Consider the following 18,249-nt stretch of genomic DNA (forward strand, 5'->3'; position numbering starts at 1 on the left):
CGAGGAGGTATAATGCCATAGTTCGAGAGGATGTTATTTGTGACTGATTAGTGGTGTGGCAGGGATGGAAACCTGATTGGAGGTGAAGAGGCAGATGCATTGCAGAGCTTCTGCAGGTGGGGGTGGGGGGGGGAGGCGGGGGGAGGTGTTTACAGGACGGCAAGTTTACATTGCAGTTTCTCTGCTCCCTAGGAAAACAAATTAAAGTTGAAAATCAAATGAGTAAATACAGAGTCTTGTTCTAATGACTGGTGTGCAACGGCCACCACATGTTAAAAAAATCCACCAACAGGCATCTTCCACCCTTCCAAGATTTAGTTCGGGACCTGGAACTTTAGGTCCTTCATTGAATCACCTGTGAACTTCTTGACGTGGAATCAAGTCATCCTCGATTCGAGGGACTGCCTATGATGATGAGAATAAATCTATTAAGAGATTCATGTTCATGATGAATAATTAATAGAACACTTGCACGTGACTTGGGTCTTCTTTACTCAAATATGAGAATTTAAGAGGCTCTTTTCGATATTGTTGAAAAAAATAATTCTCTTTTCCCTACTGACAGTGCCTGTGGCATGCAGAGTGTGGAATTACAAAGTCCCACTGCTCCTGAAAAAGCTCCAGAACACTCACTACAACTAGAAATAGAAGAGAGTCAGCAGGTAGGAATTGTGTGTAGAACTCAATTAGAGCAATTCACTCAGCTCTGTATATTTGCCAATCCCAGAACCGAAAGGAGGCAGGCCAAGGGGTGGGACCATGACACAATTTCTCATGTCTGCACAGACTTTGGTGTTCAGTTTATTTTCTGCACAGTCCAGTGGAAAAACTGATAGTCCAGTTCGAAGCCAGTTAGGTTGCATCTCTGTGAAGATGCTAGTTGAAGGTAACTTGACTGATGTTGACTAAAGCTAAAGGAAAATAACTTTGCTACAGAGTACAGGTTGTCCATGTATTGCATAAAAATTAAATTAAAATGAGGAAAGCGGTGGCCAGGGCTCCTTGCGGAATGGCTGCTGACTTTTCGTGGAATGCCTGCCGTTCACGCAATTGCCCTCAAGCATTTTTCCGGCGGTGACCATATCCGTCCCGCTCACACCACTTCCACCCCGCTGCTGCTGAAGCCTCCTAAGTGCGATATCACAGCGCGCACAGCAGGACCGGAACCAATGTCCTAGGGGGAGTGTTTGCAAGTGCTGTTGGGGAGGAGTTAAACTAATATGGCAGGGGAATGGGAACAAATGCAGGGAGACAGAGGGAAACAAAATGGAGACAGAAGCAAAAGACAGAAAGGAGATGAGTAAAAGTGGAGGGCAGAGAAACCCAAGGCAAAAAACAAAAAGGGCCACTGTACAGCAAAATTCTAAAGGGTCAAAGTGTAATAAAAAGGCAAGCCTGAAAGCTCGGTGCCTCAATGCGAGGAGTATTCGGAACCCAGGAGAGGGCTCTGAGCTAGTTAGAGTGGGTGAAAGCTCCGATGAACAGGACCCCAAGAAATAATGCAAAAGACAGGAGGCAACTGAGCAGAGTTAGCACTGGGGTAAGTGTAAACCACAAGGTGATAGGAAGGGACAATATGTATGAATATAAAGGGGCAACAGGAGGGGTCAAAACTAAAAATCATGGTTTAAAAACTAGTATTAAAACACTCTACCTAAACGCACGCAGCATTCGAAATAAAGTAAATGAGTTGACGGCACAAATCATTACAAATGAGTATGATTTGGTGGCCATTACAGAAACTTGGTTGCAGGGTGGCCAAGACTGGGAATTAAACATACAGGGGTATCTGACAATTCGGAAAGATAGACAAGAAGGGAAAGGAGGTGGGGTAGCTCTGTTAATAAAGGATGATATCAGGGCAGTTGTGAGAGACGATTTTGGCTCTAATGAACAAAATGTTGAATCATTGTGGGTGGAGATTAGAGATAGTAAGGGAAAAAGTCACTAGTGGGCGTAGTTTATAGGTCCACAAATAATAACATCACGGTGGGGCGGACAATAATCAAGGGAATAATGGAGGCATGTGAAAAAGGAACGGCAGTAATTATGGGGGATTTTAACCTACATATCGATTGGTCAAATCAAATCGCACTGGGTAGCCTGGAGGAGGAATTCATCGAATGCATATGGGATTGTTTCTTAGAACAGTATGTTACAGAACCTACAAGGGAGCAAGCTATCTTAGACAGGAATAATAAACGATCTCCTAGTAAAAGATCCTCTCGGAATGAGTGATCATAGTATGGTTGAATTTGTAATACAGATTGAGGGTGAGGAAGTAGTGCCTCAAACGAGCTTACTATGCTTAAACAAAGGGGACTACAGTGGGATGAGGGCAGAGTTGGCTAAAGTAGACTGGGAACACAGACTGAACGGTGGCACAATTGAGGAACAGTGGAGGACTTTTAAGGAACTCTTTCATAGTGCTCAACAAAAATATATTCCAGTTGAATAAGAAGGGGGGTAAGAGAAGGGGATAACCAAGGAAATAAAGGAGAGTATCTGTCATGTATTCAACCAGCATTGTAACCCATGTATAATCTGACCTAAGTTGTACACTGTGAGAACAATGACCACTAGGTGGGAGACACTCCTAACCTGGGCCCTCAGGTACAAAAGGGAAAGCTCCACCTACCTTCATCACTTGGAGTGCTAAGGAATAAACGACAGGTCACAGACTGACCTTCTCTCAAGCATGGGCCTCGTGTGCATTTACACTGTATAGTAAGGACCTATCAATGGCGACGAGAAACTGGGATTTAAACCACGCGAGCATGGCCACTAGCAGAACAGACGAGAGGTACTGTGTTAAGGAATGGTTGGGACAGAGATTCAACATTGTTAAAGCAGCACACAGTTCTCCAGGCAGACAGGGGCAATTGGGCATGCCCCAACATGTAGTCGAACCCAGAGGGGGAGTTCGACAGAGACAATGGCAAGCTGAACGGCGATTCACGCTATTGCAAGGGACAATGCGGCCAGTAATGGGGCCATCAACACCTGTTAATGGCGCACTCAAGGACAATAACGGGCAGTCAGGGACTATCAACTGGCAAGGGATCTTTTGTTTCCAACAACAGCTCATGTTGGAGGCGTGGAGGTACACACTCAGCCGGAGTTTGCAGAGATGAGCAAAATACCTGCAGAAATTGCAGAAATGACCGCTGGGGGAAATCGCTGGAAGCTGAAGTTCAGCGAGTTCATGTGGAGCACGTATACAGTTCATACACCAGGACGCCACCGATAATGATGAAAGTGCTCCTCAATGGCATCCCAGTTTCAATGGAGCTAGACACGGGGGCCAGCCAGTCTCTGATGGGTATCAAACAGTTCAAAAAGTTATGGGCGTCCAAGGCCAGGAGGCCAAAATTATCACCGATTGATGCACAGCTACGGACTTACACAAAGCAGATCATTCCGCTGCTAGGCAGCGCCACGGTAGTCGTGACCCACAAAGATTCGGAGAACTGGTTGTCCCTCTGGATTATCCCGGGGACGGTCCCGCACTACTGGGGAGGAGTTGGCTTGCTGTCATGAACTGGAAATGGGGCGATGTCAATGCAATTTCCTCTGTGGAGCGAGTATCATGCTCACAGATCCTGGACAAATATAACTCACTATTTCAACCCAGCATCGGCACTTTCATGGAGGCCAAGGTAGTGATTCACATAAACCCAAACGCCAGGCCAGGACACCTCATGATGCGGGAAAAGATAGAAGGCGAATTGAACCGCCTGCTGAGAGAAGGCATCATCTCGCCAGTCGAATTCAGTGACTGGGCGATCCTGATTGTGCCGGCGCTCAAGGCGGATGGGTCAGTCAGGATATGTGGTGATTACAAGGCCACCATCAATCGGGTGTCACTCCAAGACCAGTACCCGCGACCGAGAGCGGAGGACCTCTTTGCGACTCTATCCAGTGGCAAACTTTTTTCAAAATTGGACCTGACCTCAGCTTACATGACCCAGGAGCTGGTGAGTGAGTCGAAGAAGCTGACCACCATCACGACACACAAAGGGTTGTTTGAGTACAACAGATGTCCGTTCGGGATTCGCTCGGCCGCCGCGATCTTCCAACGAATATGGAAAGCCTCCTCAAGTCGATTCCAGGCACGGTGGTTTTTCAGGACGACATCCTCATCACGGGTTACGATACTGAAGAACACCTGCACAACCTGGAGGAGGTGCTACGCAGACTGGACTGGGTAGGGCTGCGACAGAAAAAGGCGAAGTGCGTCTTCCTAGCTCCAGAGGTAGAATTCCTGGGGATAAGGGTAGCAGCAGACGGGATCAGCCCTACTGCGTCCAAGACGGAAGCTATCCAGAAAGTACCCAGACCCCGTAACACGACGGAGCTGCTTTCGTTTCTGGGGCTACGGAACTATTTTGGTAACTTTCTTCCCACATTGAGCACGCTGCTAGAGCCGCTACACGTGCTCCTACGCAAAGGTCGCGAATGGATCTGTGGGGACAGCCAGGAAAGGGCTTTTAATAAAGCACGCAATTTGTTATGTTCCAACTCTCTGTTAACACTATACGCCCCATGTAAGAAACTTGTGTTAACGTGCGATGCATCATCCTATGGTGTCGGGTGTGTGTTGCAGCATGTCAATGTCAAGGGTCAGTTACAGCCGGTAGCTTATGCCTCCAGGAGTCTGTCCCAGACAGAAAGGGGTTACGGGATGGTAGAAAAGGAGGCGCTCGCATGTGTATATGCTGTAAAGAAAATGCACCAGTACCTGTTTGGTAGGAAATTTGAGCTGGTGACAGATCACAAACCCCTAACGTCCCTTTTGGCCGACAACAAGGCCATGAATGCAAACGCATCGGCCCGCATACAGAGGTGGGCACTCACGTTAGCCGCCCATGACTATACAATTCGGCACAGACCGGGCACCGAAAACTGCGCCGGTGCACTCAGCAGGCTCCCACTAGCCACCACTGAAGGGGCTACCGAGCATGCTGCTGAGATGGTCATGGCTGTTGAAGCTTTCGGAAGCGAAGGCTCACCCGTGACAGCCCGTCAGATTAAAGTCTGGACAAAAAGAGACCCGCTATTGTCTCTAGTCAAGAAATGTGTCCTGAATGGGGACTGGGCAGCCACGTACAGGGCATGCCCTGAGGAATTTAAACCATTTCACAGGTGCAGGGATGAACTCTTGATTCAGGCCGATTGCCTACTGTGGGGAAACCGCGTAGTCATGCCCCAGATGGGCAGAGAGGTGTTCATCAGAGAACTCCACAATGAGCACCCGGGCATTGTCATGATGAAGGCAATTGCCAGGTCACACGTTTGGTGGACAGGAATAGACGCAGATCTGTGTTCGCAGGTGCAACACGTGTGCCCAGCTGGGCAATGCGCCCAGGGAAGCCGCCCTTAGCCCCTGGCCATGGCCCGCCAAGCCTTGGTCATGCATCCATGTGGACTACGCAGGTCCTTTCATGGGAAAAATGTTTTTGGTTGTTGTAGACGCCGACTCCAAATGGATCGTGTGTGACATTTTAAATTCAAGCACATCCTCTGCCACGGTAGAAAGTCTACTGGCAATGCTTGCCACCCACGGTCTACCGGACGTCTTGGTCAGTGACAATGGCCCGTGCTTCACAAGCACTGAATTCCAGGACTTCATGGTAGGCAATGGAATTAACCATGTTAGAACGGCACCATTCAAGCCGGCCTCAAACGGCCAGGCAGAACGAGCAGTGCAGATAATCAAACAGGGGATGCTCAGAATCCAAGGGGGTTCCCTACAAAGACGATTATCACGCCTCCTGTTGGCCTATAGATCCCGACAGGGGTTTCACCCGCAGAGCTGCTAATGAAAAGGACGCTCAAAACCCGGTTATCCCTTATACACTCCACCATGAAAGAAATTGTCGAGAGCAAGCGCCAGCCACAATATGACGACCATGACAGGAATGCGAGGGCGCGATGTATTGATGTAAATGATCCTGTTTTTGTCCTCAACTACGCTGCCGGGCCCAAATGGCTCGCAGGTACTGTGATTGCCAAAGAGGGAAATAGGATTCTGGTAGTTAAACTTACCAATGGACAAATCTGCCGCAAACATGTGGATCAAACAAAAAGGAGGTTCAGCAACTCCATAGACGAAGCAGAGGAAGAACACGATGTAGAGTTCACTCCACCACAGGTGACCGAACACCGGAACCAAAGGGAGGAGAGCCCAGTCACTGTGGGCAGTCCGGACAGGCCTGAGGCACCGCAAACAGCAGACACTCAGCCCAGCGCCCAACAACTGGAGCCCCAACTCAGGCACTCTACAAGAGAGCGTAAACCACCAGAGAGACTCAACCTGTGATCCCAATAAGACTTTGGGGGGGAGGTGATGTCATGTATTCAACCAGCATTGTAACCCATGTATAATCTGACCTAAGTTGTACACTGTGAGAACAATGACCACTAGGTGGGAGACACTCCGAACCTGGGCCTTCAGGTACAAAAGGGGAAGCTTCACCACTTGGAGTGCTAAGGAATAAAGGACAGGTCACAGACTGACCTCTCAAGCATGGGCCTCGTATGCATTTATACTGTATAGTCAGGACTTATCAGTATCAAATTAAAAACCAATATGTATAAGGTGGCCAAGGTTAGTGGGAAACCAGAAGATTGGGAACATTTTAAACAACAGCAAAGAATGTCTAAGAAAGCAATAAAGAAAGGAAAGATAGATTACGAAAGTAAACTTGCGCAAAACATAAAAACAGATAGTAAAAGCTTTTACAGATAAATAAAACGGAAAAGGGTGACTAAAGTAAATGTTGGTCCCTTAGAAGATGAGATTTAATAATGGGAAATGTGGAAATGGCTGAGACCTTAAACAATTATTTTGCTTCCGTCTTCACAGTGGAAGTCACAAAAACCATGCCATAAATTGCTGGTGACGGGAATGTGGGAAGGGAGGACCTTGAGACAATCACTATCACTAGGGGGGTAGTGCTGGACAGGCTAATGGGACTCAAGGTAGACGAGTCCCCTGGTCCTGAAGAAATGCATCCCAGGGTATTAAAAGAGATGGCGGAAGTTATAGCAGATGCATTCATTATAATCTACCAAAATTCTCTTGACTCTGGGGAGGTACCAGCGGATTGGAAAGCAGCTAATGTAACGCCTCTGTTTAAAAAAGGGGGCAGACAAAAGGCAGATAACTATAGGCCAGTTAGTTTAACATCTGTAGTGGGGAAAATGCTTGAAGCTATCATTAATGAAGAAATAGCGGGACATCTGGATAGGAATAGTGCAATCAAGCAGACGCAACATGGATTCATGAAGAGGAAATCATGTTTAACTAACTGGAATTCTTTGAGGATATAACGAGCATGGTGGATAATGTGTACCGATGGATGTGGTGTATTTAGATTTCCAAACGCATTCGTTAAGGTGCCACACAAAAGGTTACTGCAGAAGATAAAGGTAGGCGGAGTCAGAGGAAATGTATTGGCATGGATCGAGAATTGGCTGGCTAACAGAAAGCAGAGGGTCGGGATAAATGGGTCCTTTTCGGGTTGGAAATCGGTGGTTAGTGGTGTGCCACAGCGATCGGTGCTGGGACCACCACCGTTTACAATATACATAGATGACCTGGAAGAGGGGACAGAGTGTAGTGTAACAAAATTTGCAGATGACACAAAGATTAGTGGGAAAGCGGGTTGTGCACAGGACACAGAGAGGCTGCAAAGAGATTTAGATAGGTTAAGCAAATGGACTAAGGTTTGGCAGATGGAATACAGTGTCGGAAAATGTGAGGTCATCCACCTTGGAAAAAAAAACAGTAAAAGGGAATATTATTTGAATGGGGAGAAATTACAACATGCTGCGGTGCAGAGGGACCAGGGGGTCCTTGTGCATGAATCCCAAAAAGTTAGTTTGCAGGTGCAGCAGGTAATCAGCAAGGCGAATGGAATGTTGGCCTTCATTGCAGGAGGGATGGAGTACAAAAGCAAGGGAGGTCCTGCTGCAACTGTACAGGGTATTGGTGAGGCCGCACCTGGAGTACTGCGTGCAGTTTTGGTCACCTTACTTAAGGAAGGATATACTAGCTTTGGAGGGGGTACACAGACGATTCATTAGGCTGATTCCGGAGATGTGAGGGGGTTACCTTATGATGATAGATTGAGTAGACTGGGTCTTTACTCGCTGGAGTTCAGAAGGATGAGGGTTGATCTTATAGAAACATTTAAAATAATGAAAGGGATAGACAAGATAGAGGCAGAGAGGTTGTTTCCACTGGTCGGGGAGATTAGAACTAGGGGGCACAGCCTCAAAATATGGGGGAGCCAATTAATACCGAGTTGAGAAGGAATTTCTTCTCCCAGAGGGTTGTGAATCTGTGGAACTCTCTGCCCAGGGAAGCAGTTGAGGCTAGCTCATTGAATGTATTCAAATCACAGATAGATAGATTTTTAACCAATAAGGGAATTAAGGGTTATGGGGAGCGGGCGGGTAAGTGGAGCTGAGTCCACGGCCAGATCAGCCATGATCTTGTTGAATGGCAGAGAAGGCTCAAGGGGATAGATGGCCTACTCTTGTTCCTAATTCTTATGTTCTTATGTTCTTGTGTCTCGGAGCGGCTGCAGGACATTTTGGAGGGGGATGGTGAACAGCCAGTTGTCATGGTGCATATAGGTACCAACGTTATAGGTAAAAAAACGGGATGAGGTCCTACAAGCTGAATTTAGGGAGCTAGGAGTTGAATTAAAAAGCAGGACCTCAAAGATAGTAATCTCAGGATTGCTACCAGTGCCACGTGCTAGTCAGAGTAGAAATAGCAGGATAACTCAGATGAATTCGTGGCTTGAGGAGTGGTGCAGGAGGGAGGGATTCAAATTCCTAGGATATTGGAATCGGTTCTGGGGGAGGTGGGACCAGTACAAACCGGACGGTTTGCACCTGGGTAGGACTGGAGCCAATGTCCTGGGGAAGTGTTTGCTAGTGCTGTTGGGGAAGTGTTAAACTAATGTGGCAGGGGGATGGGAACCTATGCAGGGAGACAGAGGGATGTAAAATGGGGGCAGAAGCAAAAGACAGAAAGAAGAAAAGTAAAAGTGGAGGGCAGAGAAACCCAAGGCAAAAATCAAAAAGGGCCACATTACTGCAAAATTCTAAAGGGACAAAGTGTGTTAAAAAGACAAGTTTGAAGGCTCTGTGCCTCAATGCGAGGAATATTCGTAATAAAGTGGACGAATTAACTGCGCAGGCAGCTATTAATGAATATGATATAATTGGGATTACGGAGACATGGCTCCAGGGTGATCAGGCTGGGAACCCAACATCCAGGGGTATTCAACTTTCAGGAAGGATAGACAGATAGGAAAAGGAGGTGGGGTAGTGTTGCTGGTTAAAGAGGAAATGAACGCAATATTAAGGAAGGACATTAGCTTGGATGATGTGGAATCTGTATGGGTAGAGCTGCGGAATACCAAAGGGCAGAAAACGCTAGTGGGAGTTGTGTACAGACCACCAAACAGTAGTAGTGAGGTTGGGGACAGCATCAAAAAAGAAATTAGGGATGCGTGCAATAAAGGTACAGCAGTTATCATGGGCGATTTTAATCTACATATAGATTGGGCTAACCAAACTGGTAGCAATACGGTGGAGGAGGATTTCCTGGAGTGTATTAGGGATGGTTTTCTAGACCAATATGTCGAGGAACCAACCAGAGGGCTGGCCATTCTGGACTGGATGATGTGTAATGAGAAAGGACTCATTAGCAATCTTGTTGTGCGAGGCCCCTTGGGGAAGAGTGACCATAATATGGTAGAATTCTTTATTAAGATGGAGAGAGACACAATTAATTAGAAACTAGGGTCCTGAACTTAAGAAAAGGCAACTTCGACGGTATGAGGCGTGAATTGGCTAGAATAGACTGGCGAGTGATACTTAAAGTGTTGACGGTGGTTCGGTAATGGCAGACCATTTAAATATCACATGTATGAACTTCAGCAATTGTACATCCCTGTCTGGAGTAAAAATAAAAAGGGGAAGGTGGCTCAACCGTGGCTAACAATGGAAATTAGGGATCGTGTTAAATCCAAGGAAGAGGCAGATAAATTGGCCAGAAAAAGCAGCAAACCTGAAGATTGGAGAAATTTAGAATTCAGCAGAGGAGGACAAAGGGTTTAATTAGGAGGGGGAAAATAGAGTATGAGAGTAAGCTTGCAGGGAACATAAAAACTGACTGCAAACTTCTATAGATATGTGAAGAGAAAAAGATTAGTGAAGACAAACGTAGGTCCCTTGCAGTCAGAATTAGGTGAATTAATAATGGGGAACAAGGAAATGGCAGACCAATTGAAAAAATACTTTGGTTCTGTGTAGATGAAGGAATACACAAATAACCTTCCGGAAATACTAGGGGACCGAGGGTCTAGTGAGAAGGAGGAACTGAAGGAAATCCTTATTAGTCAGGAAATTGCATTAGGGAAATTGATGGGATTGAAGCCCGATAAGTCCCCAAGGCCTGATAGTCTGCATTCCAGAGTACTTAAGGAAGTGGCCCGAGAAATAGTGGACGCATTGGTGATCATTTTCCAACAGTCTATCGACTCAGGATCAGTTCCTATGGACTGGAGGGTAGCTAATGTAACACCATTTTTTAAAAAGGGAGGGAGAGAGAAAGTGGGTAATTATAGACTGGTTAGCCTGACATCGGTAGTGGGGAAAATGTTGGAATCAATTATTAAAGATGAAATAGCAGCGCATTTTGAAAGCAGTGACAGGATCGGTCCAAGTCAGCATGGATTTATGAAAGGGAAATCATACTTGACAAATCTTCTCGAATTTTTTGAGGATGTAACTAGTAGAGTGGACAAGGGAGAACCAGTGGATGTGTATTTGGACTTTCAAAAGGCTTTTGACAAGGTCCCACACAAAAGATTGGTGTGCAAAATTAAAGCACATGGTATTGGGGGTAATGTATTGACGTGGATAGAGACCTGGTGGGCAGACAGGAAGCAGAGAGTCGGGATAACGGGTCCTTTTCAGAATGGCAGACAGTGACTAATGGGGCGCCGCAGGGCTCAGTGCTGGGACCCCAGTTATTTACAATATACATCAATGATTTAGATGAAGGAATTGAGAGTGTAATATTTCCAAGTTTGCAGATGACATTAAGCTGGGTGGCAGTGTGAGCTGTGAGGAGGATGCTAAGAGGCCGCAAGGTGACTTGTACAGGTTAGGTGAGTGAAAAAAATTCATGGCAGATGCAGTATAATGTGGATAAATGTGAGGTTATCCACTTTGGTGGCAAAAACAGGAAGGCAGAATATTATCTGAATGGTGACAGATTAGGAAAAGGGAGGTGCAACGAGACCTGGGTGTCATGGTACATCAGTCATTGAAAGTTGGCATGCAGGTACAGCAGGTGGTGAAGAAGGCAAATGGCATGTTGGCCTTCATAGCTAGGGGAACTGAGTATAGGGGCAGGGAGGTCTTACTGCAGTTGTACAGGGCCTTGGTGAGGCCTCACCTGGAATATTGTGTTCAGTTTTGGTCTCCTAATCTGAGGAAGGACATTTTTGCTATTGAGGGAGTGCAGCGAAGGTTCACCAGACTGATTCCCGGGATGGTAGGACTGACATATGAGGAGAGACTGGATCGACTGGGCCTCTATTCACTGGAGTTTAGAAGAATGAGAGGTGTTCTCATAGAAACATATAAAATTCTGACAGGACTGGACAGATTAGATGCAGGAAGAGTGTTCCAGATGTTGGAGAAGTCCAGAACCAGGGGTCACAGTCTAAGGATAAGGGGTGAGCCATTTAGGACCGAGATGAGGAGAAACTTCTTCACTCAGAGAGTTGTTAACCTGTGGAATTCTCTACCGCAGAGAGTTGTTGATGCCAGTTTGTTAGATATATTCAAGAGGGAGTTAGATATGGCCCTTACGACTAAAGGGATCAAGGGGTATGGAGAGAAAGCGGGAAAGGGGTACTGAGGTGAATGATCAGCCATGATATTGAATGGTGGTGCAGGCTCAAAAGGTCGAATGGCCTACTCCTTCACCTATTTTCTATGTTTCTATGTTAAATGGGCTTCCCGTTATTCTGAAGCTATGCCCCTAGTACTTGATTCCCCCATGAGGGGAAACATCCTCTCTGCATCTATCCTGTCAAGCCGCCTCAGAATATTACATGTTTCAATTAGATCACCTCTCATTCTTATGAACTCCAATGAGTGTAGGCCCAGCCTGCTCATCCTTTCCTCACATGATAATGCCTTCATCTCAGGAATCAACCTCATGAACCTTCTCTGAACTGCCTCCAATGCATGTATATCCTTTCTTAAATAAGACCAAAACTGTATGCAGTACTCCAGGTGTGGTCTTACCAACGCCCTATACAGTTGGAGCTGGACTTTCCTGTTTTTGTACTCCATCCCCCTTGCAATAAAAGCCAACATTCCATTTGCCTTCCTGCTTACTTGTTGCACCTGCATGCTAACTTTTTGCGTTTCATGTACAAGAACCCTCAGATCCCTCTGTACTGAAGCATTTTGTAATCGCTCCTCATTTAAATAATAATTTGCTTTTTTATTTTTCCTATCAAAGTGGATATCCTCACACTTTCCCACATTGTACTCCATCTGCCAAATTTTTGCCCACTAACTGAGCCTATCTATATCGCTTTGTAGATTCTTTGCATCCTCCTCACAGCTTGCTTTTCCACCTATCTTTGTATCATCAGCAAATTTGACTATGTTACACTCCGTCCCTTCATCCAAGTCATTCATATAAATTGTAAATAGTTACACTAAGCGCTGTGGCACCCCACTAGTTACAGTTTGTCAACCTGAACATGACCCATTTATCCTGACTCTCTGTTTTCTGTTAGTTAGCCAATCCTCCTCTATTCCTGCTAATATATTACCCCTAACCCTGTGAGCTCTTATCTTGTGCAATAACCTTTTATGTGGCACCTTATCGAATGCTTTCTGGAAATCCAAATACACGACATCTACTGGTTCCCCTGTATCCACTCTGCTTGTTACATCCTCAAAGAACTCCAGCAAATTTGTCAAACATGATTTCCCTTTCATAAAACTATGCTGACTCTGCCTGACTGCATTATGATTTTCTAAATGTCCTGCTACTACTTTCTTAATGATGGACTTCAGCATTTTCCCAATTACAGATGTTAGGCTAACTGGTCTATAGTTTCCTGCTTTCTGTCTTCCTCCTTTCTTCAATAGGGGTGTGTTACATTTGTGGTTTTCCAGTCCACTGGGACCATTCTAAAATTCAGGGAATTTTGGTAGATTACAACCAAAGCATCCACTATCTCTGCAGCCACTTCTTTTACAACTCTACGATGCAGGCCATCAGGTCCAAGGGCTTGTCCACCGTTAGACCCATTAGTTTGCCTAGTAGTTTATCTCTATTGAAAGTGATTGTTTTAAGTCCCCGCCCCCCAATAGTTGCTTGATGATCAATTATTGGGATGATTTTAGTGTCTTCTACCGTGAAGACTGATACAAAATATGTGTTCAAAGTTTCTGCCATTTCCCTGTTTCCCATTATTAATTCTCCAGTCTCATCGTCTAAGTGACCAACGTTTACTTTAGCTACTTGCTTCCTTTTTATATACCTGTAGAAGTTCTTACTGTCTGTTTTTATATGTTTTGCTAGTTTGTTCTCATATGCTATCTTCTCTGTCTTTATCATTTTTTTAATCATCCTTTTCTAAACATTTCCCAATCCTCAGGCCTTCCACTGTCTTTCGCAACATTGTATGCCTTTGTTTTCAATATGATGCCATCCTTTACTTCCTTAGTTAGCCAGGGATGGTTCATCCTTCTCTTAGCGTCTTTTTTTCTCACTGAAATAAATTTTTGCTGATAGTTATGAAATATTTCCTCAAATGTTTGTCACTGCTTTTCTACAGTCTTACCCTTTAATATATTTTCCCAGTCCACTTTAACCAACTCTGCCTTCAAGCCTTTGTAATTACCTTTATTTAAGTCCAGGACACTAGTTTGAGACCTAGCTTTCTCACCCTCAAATTGTATTTGAAATTCTACCATGCTATGATCACTCTTCCCAAGAGGATCATTAATTAATCCAGACTCGTTACACAATACCAGATCTAAAATAGTCTGCTCCCCGGTTGGTTCCACAAAGTATTTTTCCAAGAAACCAGCCCGCGTACACTCTATGAACTCTTCCTCAAGGCTACCTTAAGGTGATTGGCAAAAGAACCAGAGGCGACATGAGAAAAAGCTTTTTTATGTAACGAATGGTTAGGATTTGGAATGCACTACCTGATGGGGTGGTGGATTCAGATTCAATAGTAGCCTTCAAAAGGGAATTGGATAAATATTTGAAGGAGAAAAAAATTGCAGGGATATGGGGAAAGAGCAGGTGAGCGGGATTAACTGTATTGCTCTTCGAAAGAGCCGGCACAGACTCAATGGGCCGAATGGCCTCCTGTGCTGTACCTGTATGATCCTATTATTTGGAAAGGATGAATAGTAAAGGATTTTTTTCACTAATTAACAATTGGTAATGCAGGAGCATACATTTATGATTAATGCGAGAAACTTAAAGACCGAGGTTATAATAATTTTTTTCATGTAATAGGTTATCAGAATATGAACTACTTTTATCATAAGTGATGCTTAAAGCTGATTCAGTCGCAACGCTTAAGAGTAAAGTCGCTAAGCATATGTATAGCCACGAATACTGAAACCTTGCACAATATGACATATATTAAAACCTTTACATATGTGTATGTGTGGGTATAAGTATTATACATAATATAAAATATAATAATTGCTTTTACATAATACTTGGATTTTATTATAGTCTCAGCCTTGGTTCAGTGGTAGCACCCTTGTTTATCAGTCAGAAGGTCTTGGTTCAAGCCCCACTCCATCAGAGATTGGAGTATATAATCTAAGCTGGCACTTCAGTACAGTACTGAGGGAGAATTGCCCTATCTGCCGCCGAGGTAGATAGAAAATATTCCAGGACACTATTTGAAGAAGAGCAGGGCAGTCTCCTGATGATCTGGCCAACATTTAGCCCTAAACCAACACCACTTAAATAGATTATCTGGTCATTTATCACATTGCTGTTTGTGGGATCTTGCTGTGCACAAATAGAATGCTACATTTCCCAACATTACAACCGTGACTGTATTTCATAAGTTTTCATTCTTAAGGATGTCTTGAGGACATAAAAGGCAGTATACAAATACAAGTCCTTTCTTAGTTATATAGGAAAACAGCGCAGTTTGGGATGCAGATAAGTAGAGTAGGTTGGAGTATAGGAGTTTCTCTCCAGTACCAGCTGAGGAGCTAGGAAATCCAGAATTAAGAATCTGGTTGGAGGGCATCATTACAATGTGACAAGTTTATTTAGGCACCTTCTGTAAATTTGTACATAGAAATTGAAGTATAAAAAAGTTCACACAGTTTAACAGAAATGAAAGCAGAACGATCCTTCATTCTTCCTCAAGTTTGCCATGATCCCTAACTTGGTATCATCAGCAAACTTAATTCCTATTGTGTGTGTATATGTACAAATTGGAATCTTGTATGCTATATAAATCTATACTGAAACCTTGTACTACACACACGTCCCGATTTTAACCTGTTATCTCTGCCTGGAATGAGAGTTCTAGACGCACAGACTTTCGCTTATAGATTTATTAAAGGAAAAGATACTCATAAATAACAAACTCAATGATGCAAAAATTGCGAAAGACCTCGCGTTACAGTTGCTGAGCTCAGTTGTACGATGATCATCCCTGGTCTTCCTAATTTTGCTTTACAGTGGCTCACTTTTATCACTCATCTGCACCATTACCTCATGTCCTGCATTCTGTGAACGTTACCAGTTTGCAGTAACTTGTATCAGCTCAGCATTCCAAAGACTCACTGTCTCAGTGGCATCAGTAAATGAAACGTTCCTTGCAAGTTGAAAATCTATCCTATCTTGTGCATGAGACGAGAGGAGAAAATCTCACCCCACCCAGATATGTGCAGAACTTTGCCTTTATTAATATAAATGCAAGCATAGGCTCTGAATTTGATTGTGGATGTTTCTGGTGTACAGAGTACATCAACAATCTAAGTGCAGCAGTTTTTAGTTATATCACCGTGATATGAAGCAGGTTTTCACCCTGCCCCAGATAAATCTCTATCTTGTATCTGGGCCACGACAAATAAATCTGCTTTTTATTCCCCTGGTAGAAGACAGACCTTGCTGCAAATAATTTACCTACACCCTTGTGTGGCATGGTGCCATTTAATGACTCAGCGGGACAAATCAAAGACATTCTGTATCACATATGTTCTCAACTAAACTGGATGGATTTTCAGGCAATCACTGAGGAACTGGTAAGAATTACTGTCACGTGTGGATGTTGAGATTGGCTGAGGTTCTTCTTCATTGTTAGCCACTCCCATGAGCTAACACTCACACTCATTGTATAGACTTTCACATGAGGCAAAATTACTTGGATGAGCTACTAGAGAGCTGCTAGCACCTGTGAAAGCATATGCCAATGTAAGTGAGTGAGGGGAGAAACATAGAAACATAGAAAATAGGTGCAGGAGTAGGCCATTCAGCCCTTCGAGCCTGCACCGCCATTCAATAAGATCATGGCTGATCATTCCCTCAGTACCCCTTTCCTGCTTTCTCTCCATACCCCTTGATCCCCTTAGCCGTAATGGCCATATCTAACTCCCTCTTGAATATATCCAATGAACTGGCATCAACAACTCTCTGCGGCAGGGAATTCCACAGGTTAACAACTCTGAGTGAAGAAGTTTCTCCTCATCTCAGTCCTAAAGAACATTGGCGGAAGTCCTTTAGGCATCAACTTCTTTGCTGGAACAAAGCTCAAGGGCCACTAGGAATCAGCAACGCCCACATCCTAGGAACGGATAAAAAAAAGCAGGAACTTTCCCACAGTTACTATTGCTTTGCTCTTATGCCTCTCCTAGAGGCTTATTACAGAGCAATATTGACAAAGGCCTTGATCGAGTGCTTGTGCCCACATTGTTGAAAGGGAAGAGGAAAAAAGTAGAAATAAAAGGGTTGAATTTTCAGAGGGGCTCTGCCACTTGTCTATCGTAACTACAGCAGAAGAATGGCAGAAACCTTGGAAAACGGCGTTAGCAGCATTTAAGTCGTTTTTCTAGGGTTTCTGCCATTCTTCCACCAAAGTTATGGCAGATAAATGGAAATTCACCCCTAAGTGTTTGGAGAATGTGGTGTTTTTTAATAAGTTACTTGATTTTTTTGTTTCCCCCCGAAGTCTACCCTTCCCATGCACTTTCCTTGACTGAGGAGATAGTCTGGAGACACAATTCCATATCCAACAATACCTCTGGAGACTTGAACACAAAAATCTAGGCTGACACTCCTGTACAGTACTGAGGGAGTGCTACACTGTTGGAGGTGCCATCTTTCGGATGAGATGTTAAACCGAGGCCTCGTTTGCTCTCTCAAGTGGACGTAAAAGATCCTATGGCACTATTTTGAAGAAGATCAGGGGAGTTATTCCCAAGGTCCTGCCCAATATTTATCCCACAATCAACATTACTAAAACAGGATATTTGGTCATTATCATATTGCTTTTTGTGGGAGCTTGCTGTGTGCAAATTGGCTGCTGTGTTTCCTACATTACAACTGTAGCTACACTTCAAAAAGTACTTCATTGGCTGCAAAGCGCTTTTACGTCCATTGGTCGTGAAAGGCGCTGTAGAAATGCAAGTCTTTTATAAAAATTCGAACTCGTCGAAAATGTTCCAACCCACATCCTCTCTATAGTAATCTATTATCTACTTCCAATGGCTTCCCATCCTCCACCTTACTGATTTTTAAAATCCTTGTCCTAGCTTACAAATCACTCCATGGTCTTGTCCTACATTGAAACCTTCTCCAGCCCTATGTCCCCAATAGCAGGCTGCACTCATCCAACTCCAGTGCTCTACTATCGGTGGCGGAGATTTGAGTTATTTGGAATTCCCGTTCCATGCCCCATCCAAAACTTAAAAAGCCTTCTCAAAACCAATCTCTTCAACCACTCATTCGGGTAACTCTCCATTTCTTCTAATTCCTGCTTGGTGTCCCCTTTCCTTTTCCTCCACTTTATCGAGCATCTTGGAAAATGTTGCAATGTTTTAAAGGTGCTATATAAATGCAAATTATGTTATTGAGTTTAAAGGAAATTATATCTGTCTTATGATTCTATTGATTCTGGGCCAACATATATAAGCAAG

At 44.3% G+C, this 18,249-nt stretch overlaps 1 protein-coding gene across 5 annotated transcripts in view; it reads left to right on the plus strand.

Moving 5' to 3' along the window:
* Positions 1 to 18,249, plus strand: part of LOC139230085 (inositol 1,4,5-triphosphate receptor associated 2-like) — a 131,984-nt gene that overhangs the window by 55,814 nt on the left and 57,921 nt on the right. For all 5 annotated transcript variants that reach the window (XM_070861893.1, XM_070861890.1, XM_070861891.1 and 2 more), the window contains 2 exons: positions 566 to 662; positions 16,213 to 16,359. In XM_070861893.1, the coding sequence (XP_070717994.1) occupies positions 566 to 662; positions 16,213 to 16,359 (244 nt within the window). The remainder of the gene's footprint in view (positions 1 to 565; positions 663 to 16,212; positions 16,360 to 18,249) is intronic.

This window comes from Pristiophorus japonicus, chromosome 19 (genome assembly GCF_044704955.1).
Source record: "Pristiophorus japonicus isolate sPriJap1 chromosome 19, sPriJap1.hap1, whole genome shotgun sequence".
Classification (NCBI taxonomy): domain Eukaryota; kingdom Metazoa; phylum Chordata; class Chondrichthyes; family Pristiophoridae; genus Pristiophorus; species Pristiophorus japonicus.